The 23856-nt window shown below is 43.7% G+C and overlaps 1 protein-coding gene across 3 annotated transcripts; it reads right to left on the reverse strand.

The window, feature by feature from the left end:
* Nucleotides 1–3134: 3134 nt before the first annotated feature.
* LOC119953205 lies at nucleotides 3135–23342 on the reverse strand. Of its 3 annotated transcripts, XM_038777213.1 has the most exons (8): nucleotides 22963–23342; nucleotides 22644–22708; nucleotides 10386–10482; nucleotides 9981–10304; nucleotides 8674–8928; nucleotides 6703–6855; nucleotides 4677–4715; nucleotides 3135–4591 (listed from the first exon to the last, which is right to left on the reverse strand). In XM_038777213.1, exons 3-8 carry the CDS (start codon nucleotides 10456–10458, stop codon nucleotides 4578–4580), a joined length of 858 nt encoding a protein of 285 aa, XP_038633141.1. In that variant the 5' UTR covers nucleotides 10459–10482; nucleotides 22644–22708; nucleotides 22963–23342; the 3' UTR covers nucleotides 3135–4577. The 3 variants fall into 3 exon arrangements, with proteins under 3 accessions (XP_038633141.1, XP_038633142.1, XP_038633143.1); XM_038777214.1 differs by lacking the exon at nucleotides 4677–4715 and having other exon boundaries at nucleotides 3135–3669; XM_038777215.1 differs by lacking the exon at nucleotides 4677–4715 and having other exon boundaries at nucleotides 22963–23341.
* Between the last annotated feature and the right edge of the window lie 514 nt (nucleotides 23343–23856).

Below are 23856 nucleotides of genomic sequence, written 5' to 3' on the forward strand. Positions count from 1 at the left end.
CCCCCTGTTCTGCCCATGTCTGAGTGTCTCACACTGTGCATTATCTATCCCTGCAGGAGAAAGCGGCCCACAAGCGCAGGGAGTGGGAAAGGACCAGGGGGATCCTGCTGGACCTGCGGCCTCTCACCATCACAGAGCAGAGGATATTGGTGATCAGGGTGGGACAGTGGGCAGTTCCCAATTAGCTTACTAATCATCTATCTATGCTAATATGTTTGCCCTATTGTATTAGCTCTTATTTTGTGCAGTAACCTTTGGTGTGGCACCTTGTCAAATGCCTTCTGCACACCCAGATGTCCTGTAACTGTCCTGTAGTTTCCTGCTTTCTGTCTCCTTAATTTCTTGGATAGAGGAGTCACATTCACTGTTTTCCAATCTGATGGGACCTTTCCAGAATCTAGGGAATTTTGCAAACTTAAAACCAATCTATCTGTTACCCCAGCACCCTCTTCTTTTAAGACTGAGAATGAAGCCCAACAAGATCTAAGGACTTGTCAGCTCTTAGTCCTAATAATTTCCTCAGTACCCTTTCCCTGATGATTGTAATTGTTTTATGTTTCTCCCTCTTCACCTCCTGAGCCACCGTTATTTATGGGATGTTATTTATACCCTCTACAGTGAAAATAGGTGCAAAAGTAGTACCTCAACTCACCCACTATTTCCTTATTTTCCTTGTTTATACTTGGAGAAACTCTTGCCACCTGGTTTTATATTTCTATCTCGCTCTTTCTTCTTATTAATTCCTCCCTTCTTATTAATCTGCTAGTCATTCTTTGCTGTTCTTTATATTCTGGCAAATCTTCTGTCCTGCCACTCGTCATTGCTGAGTTACATGTTTTTTCATTAAATTTGATACCATCTTTAATCTCTTTAGTTAGTCATGGATGATGTGTCCTCCCCTTAGTCTTTCTTTCTCATTGGAATATATTTTTTCTGAGTACTCTGAAGTATTTCCTTAAATTAATGTCATTGCATCTCCACTGACCTGTCTGCTAACCTAATTTTTCAGTTCACCTTCACCATCTCTGTCTTCAAACCCTCATAATTGTCCTTATTTAAGTTTAAAAAAGCAGCCTTAGATTCAGTCCTTCAAACTAAATGTGAAATTCAATCATATTATGATTGCTGTTGCCAAGAGGCACCGTCACAATGAGGTCATTAATTAATCTGGTCTCGAGGGCAGCATGGTGGCACAGTGGTTAACATTGCTGCCTACGGCGCTGAGAACCCGGGTTCGAATCCCGGCCCTGGGTCACTGTCCGTGTGGAGTTTGCACGTTCTCCCCGTGCCTGCGTGGGTTTCACCCCCACAACCCAAAGATGTGCAGGTTAGGTGGATTAGCTGCGCTTAATTGGAAAAAAATAATTGGGTACACTAAATTTAAGAAATTTTTTTTTTATTAATCTGGTCTCATTGCAGATTATCAGTTCTAGTACAGCCTGTTCTCTGACTGGTACTAGAATGTGCTACTCGAAGAAACTGTCCCAAAAACACTCTTTGCACTCATCATCCAGGTTACCTTGCCATTCTGATTTGTCAAATCAATATATAGATTAAAATCACCATGAATGATTGGGATGTTCCTGCAATCGACAATTAGATAGAAAGCGGCTGAACACTTGGACATGTATTGGCTGAGTTAACACAGATAGCGAAGGGTAGGCCATATCTGACTAATGTAGTCAATCTTTTTAAGGAAGTTACTGGCATGATGAATAGGGAACTGCCCACGGATGGTGTCTACATGGACGTTCAGAAGGCATGGGATCAATACACACAGGACGGTAATGGCAAAACTGAGAAACATAGAAGCAGACACAATCTTGTACCGTCGGCCAACAATTGCTCATGAGACAGGACATAAAGTGTGGGTATGGAAGGAATATATTACGATTTGCATCACATGATGATTGGTGTACCCGAGGGATCTGTAGTAGAGCCTCAACCTTTCACTATTCACATCAGTCATTTGGATAGAATGCAAAACCTGCTCCAGTGAAGACATCAATGTGGATTGGGATGATGAAAGGATTCTCTCACACTCCACAAGCGCGATTCTCCGCACCCCACGCTGGGGGGGGGGGAGAATCGCGGAAGGGCCGGGCGAATCACGACACGCCGACCTGGCACCTCCCGCGATTGTCCCATCCCCCCAAAATGGCGTGTCGCGTTTTTCGACAGGCCGTCGGAGAATCGCCGCTCACCGTTTCTCATGGCGACCGGCGATTCTCCGGCCCGGATGGGCCGAGCAGCCTGCCGAACCCGACCGGTTCACGCCGGCGCCAACCACACCTGGTCGCTGCCGGCGTGAACCTCTGTGTTTGGGGCCTGTCGGGGGCGGAGGGATGATCGAGCACCACGGGCGTGCTCAGGAGAAGTCTGGCCCGCGATCGGTGCCCACCGATCGTCGGGCCGGCGTCTCTAAAAGACGCACTCGTTTCCCTCCGCCGCCCCGCAAGATCAAGCCGCCATGTCTTGCGGGGCAGCGGAGGGGAAGATGGCAACTGCGCATGCGCGGGTTGGCGTCGGCCAACCTGCGCATGCCCGGCTGACGTCACTTAGGCGTCGCCAGCTGCGTCATTCCCAGTGCGGGGAGAATAGGGGGCGAGGAGCGGCCTCCGATGCCGGAGTGAAACACTCCTGGTTTCACTCCGGCGTCGGCTGTTTGTCTCCCTTTGGGAGAATTCCGCCGCACATATTTTCATAATGAATAAAGCTATTGGAGTGAATTTAATAGGAAGCTACTCCACAAAGTTGTTCTTGGTGATATGATCGCAGCTGTTAATGTTTTTTACATTTTAAATTTAGAGTACCCAATTCAGGTTTTTCCAATTAAGGGCAATTTAGCGTGGCCGATCGACCTACCCTGCACATCTGTTGGGTTGTGGGGCCAAAAGCACGGGGAGAATGTGCAAACTCCACACGGACACTGACCCCGAGCCGGGATCGCACCTGGGACCTCGGCGCCATGAGACATCAATGCGCACCACTGTGCTGCCCTTCCGCTCTTGTTAATTGTTGAGTAAACCCAATCCCAGAGGGAAACCTGGCTTACGGACCAGAATCCTTTTGTTTTGTGTTCCATTAATGAGAATAAACCATATTGACCTCAGCAGCAAGAAGTCTAATAACACTTTTAGGATTTTAAAAATTAAAAGTATGATTTATTAATAAGATGCAGAGATACATAGGTTTCATTACAGCATAATATATTGTTCCCTCAATATATATAAAAAAGCATGCATTCTTACACTAGTTTCAGTAATTTCAATGTTTATGCTCAAATAATGTTGATTTTCATCAGTCTCTGCTGATGCTACAGCAATGCCTTACTTTCCCATTCTAGCTACACCTGAGTATATTGCGAGCGTAATTTCTATGACGAGTCTGGTTAATTGACAGAAACTGCTTCCACCCGAATATGTTGAGTATAAAATCTGAATTTACAAGAAAGTCAGGCTTAAATTGGCGTGGTATTTTGCAACCAGTTCATGAATCATCACACTTATGAGGTCAGAACTGTACTACGATTCCAAGAAATGTCAGTCTGTAAACAGCAAGGACTGCAGTTTTTTTTATCAATTTCAGCTGTAGATATATCCCACATCTGGTCAGCAGGCTTATTACTTTCTCAGTGTTCGCACATCAGATCCAAGTCAGTTGGGGAAGCTGGAACCAAGACGCAGAGCTTTTCTTTATTGAGAGTTTATTTACCTATTCAAAGAGGGGCTACTCAAGTCTGAGGTCCTGACACATTTTGATCCAAATTTATCCCTGCTGCTGGCATGTGATGCATCTCATTGTGGGATTGAGGCAGAGGTTTACCACATAATCCAGAGGAGAAGAGAAGTTGATTGTCTTCGCATTGAGAATCTTGAATAAAGTCTAAAGCAATTATGCGCAGATGACTAAAGAGGCCCTAGAAATCATTTTTGGAATAAAACGGTTCTACTGGGTGGCATGGTGGCACAGTGGTTAGCACTGTGCCTCACAGTGTCAGGGACCTGGGTTCAATTTTGGCCTTGGGTCACTGTCTGTGTGGCGTTTGCACTTTCTCCCCGTGTCTGCGTGGGTTTCCTCCGGGTGCTCCAGTTTCCTCCCACAGTCCAAAGATGTGCCGGTTGGGTGAATTGGCCATGATCAATTGGCCCTGAGTGTCCAAAAGGTTAGGTGGAGTTACTGGGATAGGGTGGAGGCCTGACCCAAGGAAAGTGCTCTTTCCAGTGGTCGGTGTGGACTTGATGGGCCGAATGGCCTCCTTCTGAACTGGAGGGATTTTAGGATTCTATGATTTTGTCTCGCAGCTCTCTCATCCCCAATATCCTAGCCATCCCTTAAGTATATGTATTCAAAAACAATTACATCCCATCACCAGTTTGTAATCAACATGACAGTAATCAACTTTAGCAATGTAATTGACAAAATATTTGTAATTTATGTAATTGCAACATGTTTATACATATTTTGAAAACAAGTGAATTTCTATTAAGGACTTTGGCATACGTTGATAAAATATTTCATTGCAATTAGGCATAAAAGAGAAATCAATCCAAAGATGAGTATTGTCCAGGTCTTCTTCACTCGGTATTCTCTGTTGGAAATAAAGTTCAATGATGAAAGGTGAAGTAGTTCTACTTATTTCAAATTATAAATTGTATTCTGAAAGAGTTGCATACCAATTAGGTTAGTTGTTGTTGATTTGGATCGTGCAAGTGCTAGCAAAAATGAAAATATTAGTTTTCAAGCAACTTTTATATTAGCAGCTGTTTACATTCATACATAACATCATATATTGAATAGCTTTCCTGCAATACTTCTTTCTGATCATTACATTAAAGCATGGACAAGACACAGGGCAGGATTCTCTGGCTCGCCAGACGCGTGTTTCTCGGCCGCGCGCCGTTCGCTAGCGGCAGGATTCTATCTTCCCACCAATTGTCATAGGGATTCCCTATTGAAGCCACCCCACGCTGCTGCAAAACCCATTGGCAGAGATACGGTGCCGGCGGGTAAATTGAATCGCAACTACCGGAGAATCGCAGCCATGATCTGTTAGTTGGCAGTGGAACAATCCACAAAGTTTGAACCCCATATATGCGGTTGTCAAGATGTTGAATGACCTGACTATCATTTGGAAAATGAAAATATGGACAATTTAATGAATCAGTTCCCTGTAGAGCCCCATGAGCTCCAAAAGTCAGAACACTCGATGATCCGATTCGACGTTGAGTATAAATGAATGAAGATCCCATGACATGGTTTAAATTCATTCAGCTGATCTCAACCAGAGTAGTTACTGGGGATGTTAAAATTACACTTAGTACCTTTCATCTAAGCTGGACTACATCAATAAAAAATGTATTTCCTGACTGATATTCAATGACTTTGGTTGGAATAACCTTTCCATCATCAAGATTGACTATTTCAACCTACTTGTGTCATTGTTTCAGCCCATCTACTGCTCAAACTCTCATTTATGCCTTTGTTCATTCCAACCTCAAATATATCAATCCTCTCCCAGCTTTCACCCTCCATTAACGTGAATTGATCCAAAATTCTAGCGCCTATAATCCGACTAGCATCACATCTTGTTCACTCGTCGCCCACCACACCCCTACCCCCTTGCTCGCTGACTGACATCAGCTCCCAGCCCTCAAAGGTATCTAATTCCTTTCCTATCCTCAGCTCTACCTATCCTTGTAACCTCTTCCATTCCTAAGGTCCTATGAGAACTTTGCATTCCACGGGTTATGAACTCTTGTGATCTCCACCATAGGCGGCTAGGCTTTCGTCTGCCTTCGCCCAAGCTCAGGAATTATCTCCGAAAGCCTACCTCTTTATCCACCTCTTTCCTTTCGAACAACATATTGTCCACCTCTCTCCCCTCTCCAGAATAACATCAATTTTAATGCCCCCCTGAAGTGTTTTGGGATGTTTTACTCTGTTGAGGAGACAATGCAAATTGTTTTGGTGCTGAGGAAAAGTGATAGTACTTTCTCATGGGGAGAAAGCTGGACTAAACTCAGCTATGACCATCCTATTTTCATATGGGCTGACCATAATGTTCAGACATATGGGTAAGGAGTGATCACGTTGACAGGTATAGAGCGTGGTGCAATTTTACACAAGAGGAAGATTTTAACAGGTGGTGGGGTTTGCTGTCCCCCACCTGAAGAGTTAGTAGGAATGCATCATTACTGATGCCGGCTGCCCCTCAGTCTTTTACCCAGTGTTAATTGGCTTGAGGTGTGGTACCACCCGACTCTCAGGTGGAAGTCTTGGGTCAGAGAGTTGTTGGCCAGTCTAATTGCAGGTGACGCCGTAGGCAGTCCCTTAAGCTAAGCCTTGAAGCCAGGATACAGGTAAGTATTGGGGTTATTAGGCCAGAACAGAAAGGGAGGTCCTTGGAGGATTGGGAGGATTTGTTGGTGAGGAAAGGGGGGGGGAGGGGAGAGAAGGTGGACCTTGGGTGGGGAGAGCCCAATGATAAACGTGGATCGGAGAGACCAACCGGGTAATGTCGCGGTACCCAGCTTTCTACCTTCAGGGGGCAGTTAGATTCTCCTCCATGAGTCAGAGTGGTTGGGAGGGGGTGGTGGGGGAGGGGGACTTAATGCAGCATTGGAGAAGGGAAACAAAATCTTGGAAAGGTCTTCAGCAAAAACAGTCCTGCCTTTGCCTTTATCAGAACTAATATTGTACCTCGAGGGATTTGATGGCTCCAGTCAAAGAGCAACGTAATTGCCAGAAGAGTAAAAATGATCATGATGAAGCCCAGAGATAAATAAACACCAGGAGTTCTTCTTTTTTGTTTTGATAACTGAACATTCTTTTCAGTTTTAGAACAGTCCAATTCTGAAATGACAAAGACATAATTGCCATGTTTAATTACAGTTTATATCATGTACTCCTCAAGCTTTAATTAAAACATCTTTTATGGAAAACAGAATGGAGCAGATTATATTAATTCATGAGATCACATGGTCATGGGTGAAGTGAATCAGGTAGTAGCGACAGCTACTTCTGCACAAGAAATTCCTTTGGAAGATTAGCCCTTGCTCTTGGCCACATTATCAGTGGCACTCAATGAAAATGACTTATTCATATTCATTTAGGATTCGGGAATCAGGAAAAATTTGACAATGTGTCAACTGCAGAACAAGTGGAGTCGAGGGCTTGCTGGCTGGTGTACAATGAGCAGCAGAAACGATGTAACAATTTAAATAAGATCTCAGATTTTACGAAGTGCTTGTAATCTAAAACATTCAATACTACCCATATCTTAATACAAAATGGAAACAAAAATGCATATTGTGCACAAGTATGTTCCTAGGGGTTTACCCTCCAGCCATTAACTTCCATTCAGAGCAGCCTTGCTTGTCCACAAAAGGCCGGACCGGGCCTGCCATTTTCCTGGCATTACTGCGGAGTTTCTCATCTTTGTAAGGCTCAGTGCTGGACTTCACATTCTCCGGCATCCAGCGAGACAGCTTGCCATCTGGAATGACTGAGAAATTCATGACTGTGACCTTGATACATCAGCCCTTGCAACAGCTTCAGAACTACCAAGAAACACCTCTGAGGGTTGCTAACATCAAAACAAAACTACACCTTTCCTTAGCCTAACAGATGACGGTAGAATTTTCGGATGAGCGTTTTCACTAAAATATCAATATTATTAATAATAAAATGGTGTTCCTTTTTAGGGCAGTATTAAAGTTTGAAGCAATATTGGGCCTAACTGCAAGGAAATGTAAGTCAGTTTGAGTTTTGTGGAGCCAATGGAAATTTAATTTGGGTGCATGGCAAAGAATTACATTCTGGGATTGCATTTGGCTTTATTCACAGAATCTCCTCTGAGGGGATTTTTGAGTTATTTAGGGAGAGTGTTGTTTGAATTTTGTATTGCTCATGGTGAAAGTTGCTGGGGTTTGGGAATACTTTCTCCAGACAGTATCAAAGTGGGAAGTCCCAGGTTAAATACCAAAGAGTTTTGTTCCAAACAATATGCTTTCAGTTCTATCTCAAATAAATGCCTTAACTTAAAACTCAGGAGTTCATTCCTTACAGTACTGGCTTGTTTCCATTTTCCCAGTTGCAGCTAATCTTATATCTAACTTAAAAAATACAGCAAACACTAATTTAAAGAGATAAGTAGATATTGTGACATTTCTGACCTGCTTCCAATCAACAGCAAAACAAATAACTTTAATTTATCTTAACATTAGCATTTTCTTAATTTAGATTAGCCATGAAATTTCCTCAAGATGTAGCTGTCTGCCTCAAAGGGAAAAATAATGTTAAAGAAAGCTCCACTTTATGTGTTAAATGGAATAATGCTTTTGTCCTTATCTAACGCCGCCATCTGGCATGGCTGAGAAATTCACGGGTTGCAATCACTGTCACTTTTCAGGATCAGAGATCAAAAACTCACTTTAGCTTTTCCCTTCAGGCTTCATTCAGATTAACAGCCTATCACGTTAGCCCATTTGGATAAATATGTTTTGCACTATACCCATAAATTTTATTGTATGTGAGCTCAAGGGCCAGCGTCACTTGCAGAAATATTTCCCTCAGTCCTGATGTTTCTTCCTGCATCTGTACTGCACAACGAAAAGTACGGGGGGAAAAAAACCTTACATTTCAAGCTGAAGTAAATAAATCAAAACTCACTTGCAGATTTGCATGCATTTTCAATGCATACAGAGCAAATATAGTTTATGGAACACAATTCGCCAACGACTGAAAGGTGAGTGGTGAGGTTGTACAATTTATCTTCTCTTCGTAAACTGCTGTAATTAGCAGTCAAATTGATTCCATTTTCAATCTGCCACTGAAGTTTTGCCAAGGGATATCCAAGTGTAGTACAAGAAAGTCCTTTTTCATCACCTCGGTCACTTTTGGTCACTTGCGGCACAGTATATGGAGCTGAAAAGCATGTTTTTCAAGTTTAATGTTGCAACTCAGTGATGTAGAGCTGGATTAAATAAGATCAACACCAATCTTTCCAGTAGCATCACAAACACTCGTTTCCCAATATTTCAATACAGACCTCATTGGCCCACGCTCACTGCATCATCCACGTCAGAAGCCTCATTATTTGCCCAAATAAACAGAAGGGGCAGAGTAAAATGCTGATTTTAGATGACTAACTTCAGTGTCAATTTCCCTTCCCTAATAAAAACAGTGACTACTGTTGAGGCATGATGATATGTGTGCCAACACATCTCGAGCACCTAAGCCAAGGTAAAGTTTTTATTCATGAATCATGAAAAGAAGTGATGACATGATCGTCAATAACTGGGACCTTAAAACCAAGTTAATCACAAGCACACCTAATGTCTACTCATGCATACTTTCAGAAGGGCAGCACGGTGGCACAGTGGTTAGCTCTGATGCCTCATAGCACCAGGGTCCCAGGTTCAATTCTGGCCTTGGGTTATTGCTTGTGTGGAGTTTGTATTTTCACCCCGTGTCTGCGTTGGTTTCCTCCAGATGCTCCGGTTTCCTCCCACTGTCCAAAGTAGTGCAGGTTAGGTGGATTGGCCATGCTAAATTGCCCTTATTGTCCAAAAGGTTAGGTGGGTTACTGGGTTACGGGGATAGGGTGGAGGTGTAAGCTTAAATAGGGTGCTCTTTCCAAGGGCTGATGCAGACTTGATGGGCCGAATGTCCTCCTTCTGCACTGTAAATTCTATGATTCTATGAAGGGACCATTTGACAAACGTTAGGAACAGGAACTCTGGCTGAAAATACACATCCAACTCTGGAAGTGCATGATTATCAATGATAAATAATCACAAAGGATTTGACCTGCCTTAGGATTGTGAGAGTGTACTTACAAAGAAAAGACCAATATTATAAATAGCTTCTTTACTGATGTAATTATATTAGTTTTCATCTTCAATGTCAGATCTGAAACATTGTAATCTCGTGTACTGTTCTGTTGACAAAGAAGAGAAGAGATTTTCTTTACCTACCTTCAACCAAAAGGTTTATTTTCGCTTTTTTATAGCCACCTCGTCCACAGTCTAGCAAAATATGATATTTGCCTTCATCCGAAATTTCTGTTTCCTCAATTATCAATAAGGTAGTGTTTAAATCTGTAGAACATCGTCTTTGTTTCCAAGCATTAGCTTTTTTCTCTGTACATAGGTTTTCTATCTGGTTAGAATGCACTGCCTGGTAGGACCAGTTGCTATGACATTTTTGCCCTGGTTGTGATTCGTACTCACAAACCAAAACAGTGCGGTGATTATGTATTCCTGTGACTGAACTCTCACACTGCATTGTTGTAAATGGTTCTGAAAAAAATGTGATGACCTTTTAGCATTTACACATAGAAATACAGAATATAGCGGAAATGATATACCAGTAATACTTACTATTGGCTTCAATGGCCAGGGAGAAGAAAATCACAATCAAACCAAGAATTTTTGGAAAATGATAAGTCGCCATCCTTTTTTCAGGGCTTTTAAGAACCTGTTTAAAATATTGGAATAATACACATATTATTACAAGTGAATAATCAGTTTTGGAGATAATTGTTTTTATACTCTGATATATCTTTCAGTTTGCCACGAAAAGACAACTTATGGAGGTGCCCAAACTCTGATTTCTTACAAACACGATGAGAGGCTTTATTAAGAGGAGTTGCTCATACAATCTAAGATGGAGAACTGGGGTGGAATTCTCCGAACCCCCCGCAGGGTCAGGGAATCGCCCGGGTCTGGCGTAAATCCCGCCCCCGTCGTGGCCGGAATTCTCTGCCAGCTGGGAATCGGCGGGAGTGGGAATCACGCCCCGCCGATCAGCGTGCCCCCCGCGGCGATTCTTCGGCCCGTGATGGGCCGAAGTCCCGCTGCTGACAGGCCTTTCCCACCAGCGGGAATTGGAGTACCTCTGGTGCCGGCAGGATTGGTGGCACGAGCGGGCCCCCGGGGTCCTGTGGGGGGTGCAGGGTGATCGGACCCCGGGGGGTGACCCCACGGTGGCCTGACCCGCGATTGGGGCCCACCGATCGGCAGGCGGGCCTGTGCCGTGGGGGCACTCTTTTTCTTCGGCCACGACCTCAACCATGGCGGAGGCGGAAGAGACCCCCCCGACTGTGCATGCGCCGGTGGTGACGTCACCGGCCACTGACGCTCTGGCGCATGCGCGGACCGGCGAAGGCCATTCGGCCAGCCCCGACGCCGGGCAGCGGGCGCCAAAGGCTGTTGCCGCCGGTTTTGGCGCTGGCCGGCGGAGCGGATCCACTCCGGCGCGGGCTTAGCCCCTAAAGGTGCAGAGATTTCCTCACCTTTGGGGAGGCCCGACGCCGGAGTGGTTGGCGCCACTCCGCTATGCCGGGACCCCCTGCCCCGCCGGGTAGGGAGAATCCCGGCCCTGAAATCTGTGCAAACATCTTCTGCTGACATCACTACAGATCATGTGATTTTTCACCAACAAGGATGTATTCCCTGATACATAGTACCCTTCTGCCTTTCCTTCTTCAGTACAACAATGACTTAACATTTATACAACAGACCCAAAATTGCATGATCTCTCTACATATATAGACAACTTAATAAAACAATCTCTCAGGTGGAATCTATTCCATTTGGGTTGTATCCACGTTCTGGAACTTGACTAGTCGTGACCTTGGACATGACCTCTGTTCCTTCAGTTGGTGGCACTTCCTTGGAAGTTATCCCAGTATCTGTCCCTACAGGTACTGGAAAGTCCTCGGAAACTGAATCTGCACTTGTCTCTGTGTTCAGGCTCTGTTCTGAAGTGTAACTATCATAATTTTCCAAGTGAAATAGCTCTTTTTTTAAAAAATAATTTTTTTGGGAATTTTTTGAAAAATATATATCAACAAAACAATAATAACAATAACAATAATAATAAACTCCCCCCGGCACCTGTAACAACGCATATAACAAACCCCCCCACCCCCCCCAACCCCAATAAACAACAGAATAAATTAACAATAAGCAAATTAACTTAAACACTATCCCCCTAAACCCCCCCCCCCTTTCCCCCATCCCCCCCGGGTTGCTGCTGCTGCTGACCTAGTTCCTTATCGTTGAGCCAGAAAGTCGAGGAAAGGCTGCCACCTCCTAAAGAAGTCTTGTACCGACCCCCTCAGGGTGAACTTGACCCTCTCCAACTTAATGAATCCCGCCATGTCATTAATCCAGGTCTCCACACTCGGAGGTCTCACATCTTTCCACTGCAGCAAGATTCTCCGCCGGGCTACTAGGGACGCAAAGGCCAAGACATCGGCCTCTTTCGCCTCCTGCACTCCCGGCTCCACCCCAACCCCAAATATCGCGAGTCCCCAGCTTGGCTTGACCCTGGATCCCACCGCCCTCGACACCGTCCCCGCCACCCCCTTCCAGAACTCCTCCAGTGCCGGGCATGCCCAGAACATATGGACATGGTTCGCTGGACTCCCCGAACACCTGACGCACCTATCTTTGCCCCCAAAGAACCTACTCATCCTAGATCCGGACATGTGGACCCAGTGCAGCACCTTGAACTGGATGAGACTAAGCCTTGCACATAAAGAGGAGGAGTTCACCCTCTCCAGGGCGTCCGCCCATGTCCCCTCCTCAATCTGCTCCCCCAGTTCCACCTCCCACTTAGCCTTCAGCTCCTCTACCGATGCCTCCCCCACCTCCTGCATTACCTGGTAGATGTCAGACACCTTACTATCCCCGACCCACACCCCCGAAAGCACCCTATCCCTTACCCCCTGCGGGGGCAGCAAAGGGAACCCCTCCACCTGTCGCCCAGCAAACGCCTTGACCTGAAGGTACCTGAACATATTCCCCGGGGGAGCTCAAACTTCTCCTCCAGTTCACCAAGGCTCGCGAACCTCCCGTCAATAAACAGGTCTCCCAACTTCCTAATGCCCGCCCTGTGCCACCCCAGGAACCCGCCATACATGTTCCCTGGGACCCAAGTGAAATACCTCTTGAGAAGTTTCTGCAATTTTACTTTGTGAAGCGAGTAGCTGATCAGCATGACTTTGCCAAGCTCTTTCATCATTCGTCTGCATGGTGTATGATTTTGGACCTGTCTTTGCTGGGACCACAGCGCTGGTAATTTCTTGCTGGTAATGTAGCTTCTGGCTAGCACTCACTCTTCTTGATTGAATACTCGCATTTTAGAGTTTGGTTCTCTCTTAGCAATTTGTGCTTGTTGTTAGCGTTTGACAAAATCAGAAGTATCAGGTAATATCAACAAATTCTGTTCGCTGTTTTCTCCTGAACCACAGCATTGCTGGTGACCTCGGTGTTGTTGTGTGTATGGTGTTCTGGCAAGACATTGAGAGTTTGTTTACTCTTCTTGCCAATGTACCTTGGTCCTTTGAAACCTTGATGGAATGTTTCAGTGATTGACCAACATGTTAGGGGAATCCATTTGGTGCAGGATGGTATGGAGCTGTCCTGGTGTGCTGTATTCTGCTTTTCTTCAGCTAGTCTTCAAACTTCTTTGAAGTGAACTGAGTACCATTGTTGCGACCTATCTGGGGCTCCAAATCTTGCGAATATTTGGCCTAGTTTCTCAATGGTTTGTTGTTTCATTGTAGATTTCATGTTAATGACTTCTGGCTATTTAGAGTGTGCATCCATAATCACTAGGGACATGTGACCCACCACTGGTCCTGCATAGATGTGAATTCTCCACCATGGCTGTGTCGGCCATTCCCAGAAAAATAAGAGATGCAGCGGTGTGTTTCTTAGTTTTGCACAGGATTGACATTGCCCCACTTTCTCATCAATTTGGCCACCAAAAATAGCTGCGTGCCAGTTTCTTCGTTCTCACCACTCCAGGATATCCCTCGTGTTCATTCGATTTGTTTATTGTCACTCGTATTGATGTACAGTGAAAAGTATTTTTCTGCATGCAGCTCAAACAGATCATTCAGTACATGACAAGAAAAGAAAATACATAATAGGGCAACACAAGATACACAATGTAAGTACCTAGACACCGGCATCAGGTGAAGCATACAGGAGTGTAGTAATAATCAGATCAGTCCATAAGTGAGTCTGGTAACAGCGGGGAAGAAGCTGTTTTTGAATCTGTTTGTGCGTGTACTCAGACTTTTGTATCTCCTGCCCGATAGAAGAGGTTGGAAGAGTGAGTAAGCTGGGAGGGGTCTTTGATTATGCTGCCCGCTTTTCCAAGGCAGCGGGAGGTATAGATAGAGTCAATGGATGGGAAGCTGGTTTGTGGGATGGATTGGGCTGTGTTCATGACTCTCTGAAGTTTCTTGCGGTCTTGAGCCGAGCAGTTGCCATACCAGGTTTTGATGCAGCTAGATAGGATGCTTTCTATGGCGCATCTGTAAAAGTTGGTAAGAGTCAGTGTGGACATGCCGAATTTCCTTAGTTTCTTAGGATGTATAGGCGCTGTTGTGCTTTCTTGGTCGTCGTGTCAACGTGGGTGGACCAGGACATATTTTTGGTGATGTGCACACCTAGGAATTTGAAGCTGTCAACCAACTCCATCTCAGCCCCGTTGATGCAGACGGGAGTGCATACAGTACTTTGCCTTATGTAGTTGATCAAGGACTTTACTACACAAGCACGGAGGAATAATCACTCCGATTCCCCGCAATAAAACTCCATTCTGAATTGTCAATTCAGGTCTTTGTGTGATGTGTGGCATGAGGTCTGGATTTTTCCATTGAGCGTCTGAGAGCTTTTTTTTTTGGACCACATCCATCACCTTCCCAATCACTGGATCAGTTCTTGTATACCTCTGTATTTGAGATGAAGTCACATATACATTATCCACGAGTACGAAATACAGGATGTTGATGAAATGTTCTTCAGAGTCATGCTTGACTTGAAATGGCAATCTGGACAAAGCATCAACATTTGCATGTTGCTCTGAATTGCAATATTGGATATCGTATGTGTGTGCCCATGATATTAAAGACTATCTCCGTAACCTTATAGCTGCTAAAGAAGGAATAACTTTATCTGGCCCAAATGTCAAGGGTCAATGATCCATCAAAAGAGTCAAGTGACATCTATAAAGGGAATGATGGAACCATCTTACCCCAAACATTATGCTCAAAACCTCTCTTTCGAGCTGAATGTAATTAATTTCTGCGATAGTAAGAGTTTGTGAAGCAAACACTGTCGGTCGCTCCTCTACTTAAAACATTATACATGAGACAACTGCACCAACCCCATAGCATGACGCATCGCAAACAAGTTGTAACTGGAGCTTGGGATAGTAATGAATCAACAGATCTGACTTCTCATAGGCATCTTTTCCTACATTGTATGCATTTTCACATTCTTCAGTGCCATACCTATTGGGCACATAGCCAAGTGTATGAAGGCTGCAATCGTGTCGGTAATTTTGGCAAGACTTTACCATAATAATTGATTAATCCTAAAAGCGACTTAAGTTGTGTCACTTCTTAAGGTTGTTTTAATTTTCTTTGGCTATTTGTGTAAGCCATCTTTCTCGATGATGTGGCCAAGATAATTTATAGATGTTGTGAAAAAGTTGCACTTTTTCTTTTTTACTCAATGATTATGGTTTTGCAGACATTTCAGAGTAGCTTTCAAATTTTTTCAAGTGATCCTGTTCACTCGAACTGGTGATGAGAATGTCATCTAAGTAACATTTTTCCCACTTAGAATTTGATCCATTGACTTCTGAAAAAGAGCAGGAGCAGATATTATTCCAAAGGGACGTCTTCTGTAACGAAACAGACCTTGTACGCCATGAGAGTGAGGAGCGGCTGTGATTTTACTGCCACATTAATTTGTAAATACGCCTCTGAAAAACTAATTTTACTGAATTTCTATCCTCCAGATAGTCCAGCAAACAAATCTTCAATCAGAGGCAGTGGATAGTGATCTGCACACAATACCGGGGAAAATAGTTGATTTATAATGTCCATATATTCTCATTGAGCCATCACATTTCAGTACAGGAACTATTGGTATTGCCCATTCTCTTGCAGAAACTGATTTGATTACTCCTGTTTGATTCTTTGATTCTCTGCTTGGTTCTTATTTGACTTTTGGCCTAATGGTGTATGGTGCAGCTCTAGCTTTGAGATATTTTAGTGTACTGTTTGGCTTGATCTTTAAATGCACTTAGTTCCTGCCATGGAGCCTAGTGAATCTTCAAACACCTTCTAATACTTTTCCAGGAGGTGTACATTGTTCTTGAACTCCACTAGTTGATTTACTGATTCACAGTTGAATTTATGCTTTGTAAACCATGCTCTACGAAATAAAGCAGGAAAATTTCCATGGCTACTGTGAAGAGACGACTCCACTACGTCTATAGACATCTTTTTCACCATAATGCATCCTTTTAAGATATGACATCTTCAGTGTACTTAAAATCACATTTGATCGTTTAAAGGCAAATGCTTCAATTTTGATTAAAGATTCTCTCAGGGAGGGCAGCAGGGTTGCACAGTGGCTAGCACTGCTGCCTCACGGCACCGAGGACCCAAGTTCAATCCGGCTCTGGGTCATTGTCCTTGTGGAGCTTGCACATTCTCCCCGTGTTTACATAGGTTTCGCCCCCACAACCCAAAGATGTTCAGGTTAGGTGGATTGGCCACGCTACATTGTTCCTTGATTGGAAAAAATGAATTGGGTACTCTAAATTTATTTGTAAAAAGATTTCTCTCAGGTATACGAAACAACTGAGTCCTTTTCCATCTTAAATTGATGACCATTACATTTTGGATTTGTCAACACCAACAAGACACCTAGTTGCTTGGGTATGTCATCTTCTGCATGGTCTTGGACTTGATCTATTAATTTATAGGCAAGACCAGTCTGTTTAGATGTGTTTTCTTTCTTGCATATCCTTGGTGTAAATGAAAGTTTCTGAGCCCAACATGCATTGACAATCTGACCCTTTTTGCCACAATTCTTGCACTTATTTTCTATACTCTAGCATTCGCCCGCCGAGTGTCCAACTGAAGTACATTAGTGACATGGTTGTCCCCTTTCAGCCTTGTTTCTTGTGGTATCCATTTTGTGGATATTCAATCTAGGTCATATCTGTGAAGCTTCTTTCATTGCTAGCTCCATATATGTGGCAACCTCCACAGATGCTTTGAGAGCTAAATCACTAACAGTCAGTAGCTCCCCCTGAATATCTGCACTGTGAGTCCGCAAACCAGCCTATCATGAAGCATATCATCATGTGCTGCACCAAATTCACAGTATTTTGCTAACCTTGTAAAGTCGCTGTGAATTGTAAGATGCTTTCACATTCTTCCTGACTACGGTGGTGAAAATGAAACCTTACTGCAATCAATAACAGTCTAGATGAGAAATTCCCTTCTAAAATTTTCATTATTGCAAGATAGGCCTTATCTCCCAGTTTCGCTGGATGAACTAAATTTTGCAGCAGCATACAGGTTTTATGTCCTACCGAACTGAGGAAGATTGCAACCTTTAGGTCCTCTGGTATCTGATTCGCTATAAGATATAATTGGAATATTTCCTCATAGGGGTTCTAAATCTGACAGTCTTTATCAATTGCACCAATGGTGCCCGTTATTCCTGCCATTTCGGATCACAACTCTTTGTGTCAATATTTCAGCCAACCTTCTCCCTTCCAATTCTTTTGGATGTCTGGCACATATGGTCCCCTTAGCCACACAGTCACTGAGATTTATTTCCTTTATGCTTTACTGTGGGTTGGCTTTTTCCTGAGTAGTGGTCTGTACAGAGTTGAAGAGTTCTAAATCCCCGTTCCCGCAGCCTGTTTAATTTTGCCACGTACGCAGTCTCTGCAAACAAGACTCTATCCCTTTAACGCAAGCAAATTTTCAAAGCGAAGATTAGTGTTGAAGATTGAGGCAAGAAAACCATAAGACATGGAAGAAGAATTAGGCCACTCAGGCCATTGAGTCTGCTCTGCCATTCAATCATGGTTGATATTTTTCTCAACCCCATTCTCCTGCCTTCTCCCCATAACACCTGATCCTCTTATTAATCAATCCTTAAAGACACTCAGTGATTTTGTCTCCACAGCCTTCTGCAGCAAAAGGGTTCCACAGATTCACCATCCTCTGGCTGACGAAATTCCTCTTCATCTCTGTGATCACTGGAATGAACAGTTTGTCATATGAGGAGCGGTTGAGGACTCTGGGTCTGTACTCGTTGGAGTTTAGAAGGATGAGTGGGGATCTTATTGAAACTTAAAGGATACTGCGAGGTCTGGATAGAGTGGATGTGAAGAGGATGTTTCCACTAGTGGGAAAAACAAGAACCAGACCTCAGACTGAAGGGATGATCCTTTAAAACAGAGATGAGTAGGAATTTCTTCAGATGGTGAGTCTGTGGGACTCTTTGCCGCAAATCACTGGGTACTATCGCTCCTGAGTATTCTGCTCAAAAATAAATTAGACATACATAGTTTTCTGAACATGCCTACATGGTTACACTGTGGTCTCCACCAATGCCTATGTTACAATCTGAACAAATGACATAGTGGCATGAAACACATGCCACAGATTCCAGATAACACAGGATCCTTTCTGTACATGGTAAACATGACCTTATCTTAACTACCCACCTGGGAGCCAATCTAACAATGCATCAAATTGTCAGCCTATATCTGATACTAAAATCTGCAGTAGCAAAGCACGCCCTTCATTCCGGGGTGGTGGGGGTTCACAGCATAAATCACTAAATAGCAGTGGGGTGGGGGGGGGGGGGGGGGTGGTCACAACATAAATCACTAATTATCAGTGTTAAAAGAAGAGACTATTCATAGCAACATAAATCTCTACAGTGCAGAAGGAGGCTATTTGGTCCATCAAGCCTCCATAGGAGCATTCCAGCCCCCTCCCTGGACCATGCCCCAGTCCTATCCCCATAACCACACCTAACCTTTCTTTTGGACACTAAGAGACAATTTAGCATGGCCATTCCACCTAACCTGCACATCTTTGGACTGTGGGAGGAAACTGGAGCACCCGGAGGAAACCCACGGAGACACGGGGAGAAAGTACAAACTCCACACAGTCACCGGATGCTTGAATTGTACCCAGGGTGCTGTGAGGCAGCAGTGCTAACCAATGTGCCACCACATATTTTATTATATAGTTTCTTGCATAAAACTGTTTCTTCCACATTCTTTTAAAAAAAAAAAATTTAGAGTACGCAATTATTTTTTTTCCCAGTTAAGGAGCAATTTAGCATGGCCAATCCACCTAACCCGCACATCTTGGGGTTGTGGGGGTGAAGCTCACACAGACATGGGGAGAATGTGTTATACATTCTTAAATCGTGCTAATAGAGCTTCAAATTGCACAATGGAATACTATATGCAAATAGATCATTGCTTTTTGATTTCATTTCAATTGTTTAAACTAGTTACATTAATATTACTGTTAGAATATCGGGGGAGGAAGTTCACGGAAATGCAATCAGTCTGTACCCCACCGTGATATTTCTAAGTCATAAACATTTAATTTCAGCTGGTAACTCTTACCTAACATATTTATAGTGGTAACTTGCACTTTTGCACTGAGAACAGATATTGGAAATCTACTTATTTATTGGAGCCTCACATTTTTAAATAGTTTTCAGTAGAAAGAAGAGCTTTTTTCCAAGCATGTTAAGGGAGCATGGAGGGCTACAAGGAATTTGGGCCCCTTAAAGAGAGATGTAGATATTATTGTGAACAAAAATCAGGAAATGGCAGACTTCTTAACTATTTCCTTTGTACTGATCTCCACATGAGAGGAAGAAGATAAAGTCTTAGTTGTAGGAGAAAAACTAAAGATAAATCAGTGGGAGGAACTTTGTGAGATTGCCCCGCATCCCTAATCACTTTGGATTATCAGAATCTATCAATCTCAATTTAAAGGGTACAATTAAAGGGTACAATTAATCTAACATCAATAACCATTTGCAGAAGATAGTTCAAAACTTCATCACTCATTCTACAATTGCACTCACTCTACGGTCAGATTCAAGATTTTAAAATTGAGATTCGTAGATTTTTTTAGTCAATTATATTGAGGGTTATCGAACTTTTATGATCAGGTGAGGTGGGATCAAATAGCCCCCCTCTTTTCTATTTGCTCAATTGATCAAAAAATACTTTTTTTGTCTTGAAAAGAATATCCTTACTGTTTAGTGAGTACCTAACTGTGACAACTTACATGCTGTGATTATAAAATATACAATCGGACAGCATTCATATTTTTAACAAAGATGTAGGTTATCTTTATTTTCCCAAAATGAAGTAAAATAACTCACAGATGCTTCAACTTTTACACAGATACACAAGAAGGTAACACATGCACGCCAATACCGCACAAGTTGGGAAGGATAGGTTGGTCAAATTGGAGTCCATAAAAATAAAAGGAATATAGAGTCTGGAGTTTGGTGATTTGGCTGGCTTAATGCTGAATGTGGCAGCCTTCTGACTTTATTTTGGTGGCCCCAATGATTCTGATTTAAAGATGCAGCGGCTGATATTCCTGGATATGATTGTGCTGTGTTGAATTCTTTTAAACAGGTTCTGTCTGCAGCAGGGGCATCCCTGTAAGGTTGTTGTCAATAAGCAGGACTCAAAGCTTGCCAGGAGGGAAAGGGAGGGAGGGATGGAAGAGGGAACCTACTTGGGTCTCTCAGCATCTCAGCTGCTGTCCCTGTTACTGCAGAGAAAGCAGAAATGTAAAATACATAAAGGGTGGGCTTATCACATGACCATCGCCCAATAATTCAAATATGGTCACCACGAGTGTATTCCCCTTGCAACCCTAATCAGTTAATGTCTGGGAATCACCCCATCTCAGTTAGGATCCTATTACTTAAGTAATTGAGTTTAAGGTATTCCAATTATAACTTGATGTGTTCTTGAATGGGGATCTCCCTCTCGGTTGGAATTCCATTATCCAAGCAATTAGGCTTAATGGCTTGTCTCCACCAGTTGAATATTCCAGGGGGTTTCCTTGATGCTCGGTAATGGGGACAAGATATTTACTTTTCTCATATTACCCACGTCATTATTTTGAATGGATCTTGGCAGACCTACTGTATCCATCCCATTATTTTGCACTTCGAATGTACCGTGATGTAAATTAGGGTAGCCATCTTTAGCTGTAAGTGCAAGTCATTTTTAGTTCTTGTGTCTATAAAATCAGATTTTAAAATTTCAATTCATGTTTCCAACAGTGGGTTAATTGACACAATGCACATTATCAGGAAGGTACCCTGGTAAATTATAACAGGTTAAATCAAGACATGGGTCAGTCCTGATTTAATGAAATGGGAGAACAGGCTTCAGAAGCCAAATCATCTTACTTGTATTCCAATTTTCTAAAGGACTGCAACAGTTAAAGAAAACATGATCGAACAGCTTCCCACCAAATTAGTTTTAACCAACTATTGGCTCTAATAGTCCCCCAACCCTTTAGTCTTAGTGTACTGTGCTTGCCTGGGCTCAAGATATGGTTATCTGGTCTCTTGCCGACACCTAGAATGGGCCAGGTCTGGTATGGCTGGAGACAGACAATCACCAATAGTCCAGGATGATGAGGAGAGATGGGAGATCATGGGCAGGATTCACCGCAATCGCCGATCGGGTGAATAATTCCTTCTGACGCAAGAATCAGGGGCAGCGCCTGTTTGACGCAGGTTTTTTATCCTCCCCCTCTCCGAAATGGCTAGCACACCAGTGGGACTGTGACAGCGCATCAGCTGAAGGCCCTCCCCCGATGCTCCGCCCCCGATGGGCCGAGTTCCCGACCACGCTGTTGAAGTGCGGTCTCAGCGGTCGGGAACCTGGCCTGACATCTGTGGACTGTGTCCAGTGCCGCCACAATCGGGAGGGAGCCATGCTGTTGACCAATGGGCTTCTGCGAGGGCTGGGGAACTGGTGGGGCTGGCCAGGGGTTGGCCAGGGGGGCACTATGTGGCAGGTTGGGTCTCTGGCCTTTTATATTGTGGAAGCCGGCTGCTAGCCCCTCACGAGTCGCAGGATCAGTGAGGGGTCGGCGCCAATTCTTTTGACGTGAAATGCCACAGTTCCTCCGCACTTCATCTCAAGAACGGTGAATCCAGCCCCATATGATTTCCAGACTGGTTCTGCTCATCTGATGGGGTGCGATAGGAGTCAAATTTTCCAGACGTTCCTTCACTCCTTCTCAATTTGGACCTGGGTTCGATTGGAGAGACTGGATGGCTGTGAGAGAGGGAGGGTGGTGGGTGCTCTGTCAACACCAATTATGCCCCTATCCAAAATGGGAATGAAAACCAGGAAGAGTACAATAGGCTCCTGATGCTCCTATTTCCCAACTCAGTCAAAAACAGAAAAGCTATTCCAAATATCAGCAAATTCTACACTTGTATCTAAAGAAGCAAAATATAGAAAATCAAGAAATTCTGGAAAACTGGGTAGCTCTGACAGCATCTGTGGAGAAATCCAGCTCTGTGATCTGTCAACAAAACTCAAGATTTTTTGTCAGCAAAATGTTAGAAACAATGCGAGCCTTCTGCCAGGTTGGTACACATGAAAGGTGCTGGTAAAAACTCTTAGCGAAGGAACATACACACAACAGACTGCACAATGCAACACGCAGACGACACAACACACAGGCTGCACAACACACAGACTTGCTGCTCTTTTCGTACCTGATGTCTGGTGAAGGTTCCCTTTCATTGAGAAGTACACAAGCGATGCCTCCACGGACCTGGATCTTAAGTGAAAGAGGGAAAAGGCGGCATTGAGCAAGTTGAAGGAAATCCCGGAGACCTGTTTACAAGAAATGCCGAATGGTTTCACAGAATCTCCCCACAGCGCCACTTTCAAACACTTTCTACGGACACCGAACTCAATGGGCCATTGAATAAATCTATCCACAGAAAAATCACTCATTCAGAACGCTTTACTGAAAAAGACAGCTACAAATCTGTTGTAAACCGCGTAAATGTGTGTTCGATATCATTTCACCTCATACTATTTTGCCATTGTTGAATCTCCGGCAGTGGGATCTGTCCTGAGGAATAATAAAATTCTCAGTGTCGATCTTGCAGCAGCTTCACTTTCTGTCGCTGTGTTCAGATTATTTAAGAACATGCATTCTGACCAATTTACTTTTCTCCCACACGATAGAGAAACAGTGCGAGGGGGAAGTTAGACCGATTCAGCTTTGGGCACCGTTCCTTTATAATAATTCCTTGCCAATCCTGTTCCTAGTCACTGCCAACCGAGTTTCTGTTTCATTATCAAACAAGCTGGGTAGCTGGTTATCGCCCCCAGTTACTGGGCCACATGTCATTTAAACTTGCATTTGTGCATAATCAATGTGCACCATAGCCCACCGATCCATAGTCATTCCTGTGGGTTCCCATCATGGGTTTGGCAGTGAACCCACCACAGCAGTTACAAAGTGGTCTGGGATCCAGATGCATCGAAGTTGGATAGCCTGCCCCCTATCAATGTTCTTCAGTATAATAGTTGTGTGGTACAATCCTTCCCTGGGCATGCTCACAGGGGCACTGTATCACCTGACCACTGCAACTATCAGGCAATTGGATGGGTCAGTGAAGAGAGCGCTACACATTCGGTTCAATTGTCCACCATTCGTGTCAGTAGAGGGATGTCTAGTGCATTCCTCTACATTCATGTGCAGCACTATTTTCATATATACGTTTTAATATCATGGGATCAATATGTTGTAAGATGTTATATGTAGTTCAGTAGGTATCAGGAAGAGATTTTGAGTCATGTATGATTCGACAGTAACAATTTATTAAGTACTATTAACTCTATGTATGTACAGTTTTGGGTCTAAGCTTGGTGTTGTCTCTATGCTTGCCTCTACACAGGTCTCTGTCCAATAGA

Source organism: Scyliorhinus canicula, chromosome 18 (genome assembly GCF_902713615.1).
Source record: "Scyliorhinus canicula chromosome 18, sScyCan1.1, whole genome shotgun sequence".
Taxonomy (NCBI): Eukaryota; Metazoa; Chordata; class Chondrichthyes; order Carcharhiniformes; family Scyliorhinidae; genus Scyliorhinus; species Scyliorhinus canicula.

Coding starts and splice junctions, on each gene's coding strand:
- LOC119953205 (XM_038777213.1), bottom strand. CDS start 10,458: ATGGCGACTTATCATTTTCCAAAAATTCTTGGTTTGATTGTGATTTTC. Junction 10,305..10,385: donor CCTGGCCATTGAAGCCAATA/GTAAGTATTACT, acceptor CATTTTTTTCAG/AACCATTTACAACAATGCAG. Junction 8,929..9,980: donor AATAAACCTTTTGGTTGAAG/GTAGGTAAAGAA, acceptor CATGCTTTTCAG/CTCCATATACTGTGCCGCAA.